General features: G+C 40.3%; 1 protein-coding gene across 5 annotated transcripts in view; it reads left to right on the top strand.

The window, feature by feature from the left end:
- Positions 1 to 470: 470 nt before the first annotated feature.
- Positions 471 to 7,829, top strand: part of exoc6b (exocyst complex component 6B) — a 133,906-nt gene continuing 126,547 nt past the window's right edge. For all 5 annotated transcript variants that reach the window (XM_031304105.2, XM_031304104.2, XM_031304103.2 and 2 more), the window contains exon 1: positions 471 to 730. In XM_031304105.2, coding sequence (XP_031159965.1) covers positions 642 to 730 — 89 coding nt within the window. In that variant the 5' untranslated portion in view covers positions 471 to 641. The remainder of the gene's footprint in view (positions 731 to 7,829) is intronic.

The following is a 7,829-nucleotide window of genomic DNA, read 5'->3' as shown; positions in this document are numbered from 1 at the left end:
TAATTTTCCTACAAAATAAAGGCGTTTGATTTATCCAATTATAAAAAATAAAAGATAAATTAATTAAAACAACTTTACAGTACAGTATGTGGGAAAAGACTGAAAACACTGTGTGGAATTTCATAATCTGTATGAAATGTCCTTTTAAAATACTTTTAAAAACTTTAAGACAGTAAGAAATGAAATAAAACAAAAATAACGAGTATTTTAATTTGCTGAACCCTCTGTTCCTCTCAGAGGTCTCTGCTTTTAAAAACTAAATTCAAAATGCAAATTCACGTTCAATCTTTTTTGTTTATCAACTGAATATATATAAGGGAATTGTAAAGCATTTTATCTTATTAATTCAACTGATCAAAATCACTGCATTTATTCATTCACTACGGACATTTAACATTGTACAGGACAGGTGTTCATAATCGTGCCCTCCTGCATGATACAGCCAGTGGATACTCTATATTATAAATTCTTTGATACAGACCTTTTTTCTCTTCAAACAAGTGAAACTCCGCTCACACGGGCTGCCCTGTGAAAACATCGAACCAACCCTCCGGTTCCTCCTGCATGACGCACTGAGCCCAGCCAGCCAGCCAGTCCGCTCAGTTCAGCTCAGCTCGGCACAGTCCAGAGCAACATGCAGGATGGCGAGTGTGGAGACAGCCGCCGAACACGAACGGATCCTGCGGGAGATTGAAAGCACAGACACCAACTGTATCGGGCCGACCCTCCGGTGAGTAACTCCCCGGCTGTTTGTCCCGGGTTTGCTCCAATGAAAGCAGCTGAACCCACGGCGTCACCCAGCTGAGTGAGAGAGGCTAGCTGTGATTAGCACCAAGTTAGCAACTCCGGGAGCTTGCTCAAAACTTTAACCCACTTGTGTCCATTATCGGACAGCTAGCCGGCTAACTTTAGCAAAACACAAAGGCAAGCTAACCTAAATTATGGACTCTTGTGTTTAAACCTGTGAGTCGTGTCTGTCTTAGCGTTTCTGTCCTTTTAGCGTAGTCGCCAAAGTTGATCAACTTAGTCATTTGAGCAACTTAGGCTGAGCTAACTTAGCTAACTAATTGGCATTCTGCTCACTGGTGTCAGAGCTTGCCTTACAATGGGAGACGAGGCTAGCTCTCTTTTTTTTTTTTTTTTTTTTTTTTTTTTTTTGTTTTTAGTTGTTTTTTAACGTGTCTTGTGTTTATCACCCAAGTCGGTCAACTTATCCTCGTGGAGTTTTGGTGGCTAGTTATTGCCAGTAATAGCCTGCTAGGTGGTTAGCGACAGCCAAGATATATATCAAGGAGTGTCAAGTGCAGCAGCTCTGTCCAGCCCTGCCTCTGTATGTGTACACAATGAATGAGACTACAGCTGCTGGAGCTAATTAGGGGTGATAATATACACCACACAGACAGCCACTGGTTGGTGTTTGTCATGTGTTTTGAATGCTTATGAGTGTTTAGACTGTTGCTCAATAATTTAGTGGAAACTGCACTTTAGAGGCTGAATGACTTTTCTGTTCATTTTGGGGCTTGTGCCAGGGTTTCACATCCCATTAGTGGGGGAAGATGCAGCATTACTTCAGCTGTGTTTGGACCTGAAATGGGTCACAGCCCTGTTTTCTGCTCAGCTTTCATGGGAAGAGCAATTTTGTATATAGACAGTAAAATGCATACAGTAATCACCACCTTGTGTCAACATGAGTTGGCTAAAATAAAAGCATACTATTGCCATTATCACTGCATGTACTGTATATGTAACAGCACTGTTTGTGTGAGTGTGACAGAAATGAAAATAAAATGAATAGAATATTATTCAAATCTAGGGCTCTTCGTCGACTAATCGGCCATAGTTGACTACAATTTGTCATTCACACATTTTTCATGGTTTTTTTTTCATGCTAAATGACTTATTTACAAGAAACGTATGAGCACATCTCAGGTAAACGCAAGATTTAAAAGTGGCGCTTTACATGATTCTTTGTGGAGAAACTCAGTTTAACAGATCTGTCGATTAAAGTCCACAAAAATCGTATGAGTGTTAGTCGACTAAGAATTTCTTTAATCGAGCACAGCCATAATAAAATGATGGCTTAAAGGTGCAATATGTAATGCTGACAGCTAGTGTTTAAAATAGTTACTGCAGTACAAATTCAAAATACTGGAGAGAGTCGTCTCCCCCGCCCTCTCCTCCCCAGACCCGAAGTTCACGGGGGTTGCCAGGCTGAGACCGGAGCATCCACAACAATGTTGCTAGATGCTTGTCTCACATATCCAGACATTACTTCACAGCACAGCGGAGTAGCTAACGTTAGATGCTGGCTATATTGACAGTCATAAAAGCCCATGCTCACGTGGAGCTCTGTACCCAACTGACAGACACACTTTTCCGGCTTAGAATTATGGTAGGAACCGCTAAAAACACAACAACCTCGCCGTCCTCTCCACCCGACTGAACACACTTTATTGGCTTAGAATTACGGCAACAATCGCTAAACACGCTGCAAACTCACAGTCCTCTCTTTCTCTTTCTCTTTTACAGCCCCCCTCTCTTGGCTTAAAATAACTCACCGTTTACAGCCGCTGAACAGGCTACACGTTGTAAACAGCCGTGGCCCGCTTGCCTGTTCCTCCTGTAACGTTAGCAGTTAGCAGGGTTAGCATGGCGGTGTTAGCCAGGACCAGTCGGGATCACTTTACTGGCTGTGTCGCAGTTGTTTTTGCGAGTAACCAACTAGGGTACTCTATATAATTCAATGTGAGTACACAAATGTTGAAATTATATAAAATGCCCGTCCATTGTAGCAGTGTTAAATTAGCCTGAAGCTAATGCTTACCTGTTCAGGAGGAAATTAGCCAACTCTGCATCCTTATAGGCTCTAAACTGTCTCTCCATCTTTCAAATACATCTCCAATATTTACCCGGGGTTTGTTACGTCTCTGATCACGCAACTGTTAGAAACATGGCAGTTTTTTTTTTTTTTTAGGTCGGATAGTCTCTATCTCCGTTGATCCCATTCGTTTGTGTGCTACTTTCATGGCTGTACTAACGTTACAGCTGTAGCGTGCTGGGTTTACGTTTTTATAGGTATATCTGGCAGAAATTACGTCACGGAAGGTAAATTTCAAAAGGAGAAAATACTGGCATTGTTGTCAGAAAAGATAGTATTTCAACTCGGCATGTTGCCTTAATATCTGATGACGCATTGGGGTCATTTTTGGATTTATTACAGTAAATATATTACATATTGGACCTTTTAATGTAAGATTAGGATATTAGCCCAGCATGGTAAATATATAGGCCTATATATTTGTTTTGAAATCTTGGAAGCAATTTTTGCCTCTCAATGGGTCTTTTTTAGGGGCATTCTGAGATTTTTTGGGGCATTTTTGGTCTTTGCCCCCCTTAATTTCTGACCCTGTGCCAAAGACTCCCAAAATACAGAGAGGACTTCTATAAATGGTATTTTCGTACCCTTTCAGAGTAAACCACAACCTTTGCCAGCGGTCTTTGATCTGATTGTCCAGAGTGGAAATGGGTACTGAATGACCGGGAAATGAAACGTGTGTGTGTGTGTGTGTGTGTGTTTTCTGTTCCCCTGTGCTGATCATACTCCAGTAAGACATTGTTTCGCTTGTTATTTAGGACATTTACTGTGTGTGTACTGGCCCGCTCAAGATCCATTTGGTATGACTTGACAACTTTGTGTGACACCTCTGGCTGCCACATTCTCCTCTGAGTGTGTTTTAGTGCTGCTCGGTGCCTCGAGCAGACAGCAAGAATATAATTCTTCTGCCCACACACACACACACACACACACACACACACACACACACACACACACACACACACACACACACACACACACACACACACACCGCTCTGTGTGTGATGTTTCACCTCTTCCAGCTTCCTGTTTCTGTCAGACTGAGGCTCAGTATTTCCAGTACACAGTCACACACTTCAAATATAATAGCACCATGTTTTGTAAACTGTCTCTGCTACATCATCAGCCATATTTAGCCCAGAGTGACGTTCCAAAGAGAGATTTGTAATAGGCAAACAAATCAGATGATGACGGATGCAACCATTAGCTTCAAAACAAGTGTTTGGATTGTGTGTACACATTTGGATGAGAGACAGCACCTTTTAACGGTTTCCTTTCTGGTGCTGTTTTTACTCCTTATCTCTAGATTATTTGTCATTCCTGTTATGTTAAGATAAAAATGTTTGTGGGACTAGAAATTGCTCTTCCTGGGTTCCTTTTTGTTTGTCAGTGTGTGAAGCCAACGGTAGGAAACCACAAAACAATAAACGTTTCTTGATTTAAACGGTAGTTGGGAAATATGAATGTGCAGGACAGGTGGTAACTTCATCTCCATCAATCAGTTCTTCCTGTTCCAGGAATCGTTTTAGTTGGGCTTTTTTTTTCTTCTTCTCATTAAATAAATAATCATCAAAATAAAAACATCACTTCATCTCTGTATAATGAAGGAAAACAAACATGTTCTGAGCATTAATGTTGCTGTAATCAGCTCATTTTATGGATTGGATGGATTGTTTTACTCTTATTGTTTCAGCAGTATATGCGTAGCCTATTTACTACACTATGTGGCAGTTGACTGAGATGTGTGAGATGTTTTACTGCCAAAATGATTAGTCAATTAATGGATCGACAGAACATGAATTGCTAACAATTTATATTCAATAATCCAAGTCAGATAATCGATAATTCCCTGGTTCTTCTCGCTCCTCAAAGGTGAATATTTGCTTGTCTTCTTTGATGGTAAATGTAATCTTTGTTAATATTGTGATGGGAATTTTCTTACATTTCACAGGCCAAATGATTCATTGTGATAATCTGCATCTATCTAATAATGTTAATAATAGTATTATAGCTAACAATAATAAAAATGCCCTTTTTATCATCTGAGCAACAATGTTTTTTGTTGTTGAGGAAATGCTTTCTGATATGAAAGTATATTTATTATTTCAACTGCAACTAGTTTGACGTATTATGTTCAAGCATCTGGAATAGGATTGGGCACGAAAACCGGTTCCAGCTACCACAAATTACCATTCGAATGGAATCGTTTTAAAAAAAAAAAATGTATTGGAATCGTTTGGAAAATTTGTTTTCGAATCCGATCATCAGTTCCAAATTAAACATGCGCAAATTTTGGTTTCCGTAGCGGCCACTGTACTTCCAGGCGCTTGATGTGTTAAGTAAGCTGCGCTCTAAAGTCTGGCTTTATTTTACGTTGAAAAAGCCCGGTAAAACTGTAAATCACCATTGAAATAAAATAGAATTTCTGTGAAATAAGCCTGACATGTTTCAATTCCACCACCTCAAAGAATCGAGAATCGATGAGAACCAGAATCGAAAGGAAGAATCGGACTTCAAAACGATGCCCAACCCTAATCAGGAACCTAATATTGAGCCTTTTGCAAGTTGTTCTTATTAGTAACTTTCCCGGGACCAAGATTGTTCAAACAGAGGGAGCGTGCCTATGTTCCCACAGCCCCATGTTCTCTCATTTCTAAGAATTCTTTTTTTTCACAAATTTTTCAAAATTAGGCCTATGTTCCCACAGTTCCCACATTTCTAAGATTTTTTTGACCATTGGGATGTGGGACCATTGGGATGTGGGAACATAGGGATGTGGGAACATTGGGATGTGGGACCATTGGGATGTGGGACCATTGGGATGTGGGACCATTGGGATGTGGGACCATTGGGATGTGGGACCATTGGGATGTGGGAACATTGGGATGTGGGAACATTGGGATGTGGGAACATTGGGATGTGGGACCATTGGGATGTGGGAACATAGGGCTGACCCCCAAACAGAAAAGCAGGTTGGCAGTGAGAGTTGAGGGGGTGTGTTCGTTCTCCTGCAGTGTGCAGGTCGAGGCTGGCTGCGGCATTCCTCCCTGACAGCAGAGTAACTCAGGAGAGATCTGAGAGGAGCAGGACTGATCAGTCAGTCAACTCCCTCAGGCTACAAACCAAAGACAAGAAGCACTGGGTCTGTCTACGTGTTCCTCTATATGGAAATGTTCAATATTGTTATACTGTATTCATAGCGGCAAAGGTTATTCTATTAATCGTCAACTAATAAATGAATCGGCAACTATTTTGATAAGCGATTAATCGGTTTGAGTCATTTTTCATGACTAATTTCTCTGATTTCAGCTTCTTGAATGTGATTTATAGTCTAGTTTTCTACACTCCTATGTGACACTAAACGGAATATCTTTGAGTTGTGGACAAAACAAGACATTGAAGGACATCATCGACTGATGAATCGACAATGAAAATAATCATTAGTTGCAGCCCTAACTATTTGTTTACCACTAAGCACAGCACGGAGAATGATATCACTCGGTAAAGTCATATTTAGCACCGTAATCAGCACTGACAGCAAAGCCCAGAAATGATCTGACTGTCAGATTTACTGTACATGTACAAACACAGAGACACACACACACAAAGCTCTCTCTTACTGTGTGTGCATGCTTGGCGTATCTGCATCTCTGTCAGGTCATATCAGTATTAAATATAAGTTACATCATCACCAGGACAGTCACCATAAAAATAAGCAATTTGGAGATGAGTTTAGATGCCTGTATCAACATTTACTTACACGTTTCTTTTAAAACAGCAAGCATTTTTATAAAGGATTGGTGTTATCCATAATGCACTATCACATAAGACAAAAAACTAAAACAGCCAGCAGCTAATCGATTACTCAATTCATTTCTAAAATTATTTATGAAATAATGGTCTCAAGTTTGCCATGCTTCCATTTCTACGGGTGCTTAAAGGTTACCTTGCAAGGCAGCTACTACTTTTGAACGTACACATTCCACCAAAACAAGTTCTTTCCCGAGGCTATTTTGCAGAGGCATCATGGCGCCGTCCGGTGCTTAGCGCCGCCCATGACGAATGTGATTGGTTTATAGAAATGCCAATAAACCAGAGCATGTTTTTCTCCCATCCCGGAATGCTGTGTGGACTACATGCGAGACTAGGCTTCAAGTAATGCGTTTGTGTCCGATAGATGTTATATATCTTTTTGTGCACGTTATAGGTTTACAAAGTGAAAAGCTCAAAGTCCACCCCAAAGGGACTTACCATCTCCAACAGAAAACACTGTTCACAAACTGCTCCAAACAGCTCTATTGTAGTCCAGCCTTTACTTCAGAGACAAATGTGCGTCACTTTGTAACACATTATAATGCTCGCCTAGCTGCTAGCGTGGCACGCCCTCATACTCTGCAACTGACAAGGTAGCAGTGCTGAGCACTGCTCATGTGTGACTCCCAACAAAGATAGAACAGAAGTGCGATGCCTCACTCTGTAGCTAAAACAGAGAGCTCAACACACAGGGTGAAAAGAGGAGCTGCAGCAGTGTGCAGTACAACAAGTATATGGTGTTTTTTTGAAAATTAAACCATGTAAACCTATTCTGGTACAACCTCTAAATACAATTTATTAACCTGAAAATGAGTATAATATGATAATATGAGCACTTTAAAGGCAAAATATGTGTCAAACCATTTTGAATTAATTATTGTGGTGCTGCAGAGACGTCCACGGCCTACAAATCGTATCCTACAGACTAAAAGAAAAAGTCTTTGTTTGGTACAGATCCTTGCAAAAATCACACTCTTAATTTTAATATTTTTAAATGAAAATGAGAATAACGATACAAAAATTATCATTCCCTCCAATATCGTGGATCATGTTGCAATCGCAATATCAGTCAAAATTATTGCTATACGATATTTTCCTCTAGTGTGGAACCATTAAAGTTTCAGTATACAAGAACCATGAC

This window comes from Sander lucioperca, chromosome 17 (genome assembly GCF_008315115.2).
Source record: "Sander lucioperca isolate FBNREF2018 chromosome 17, SLUC_FBN_1.2, whole genome shotgun sequence".
NCBI classification, from domain to species: domain Eukaryota; kingdom Metazoa; phylum Chordata; class Actinopteri; order Perciformes; family Percidae; genus Sander; species Sander lucioperca.
Note: the sequence above shows the minus strand (reverse complement) of the source record. Positions and strands in the feature narration are given on the sequence as shown.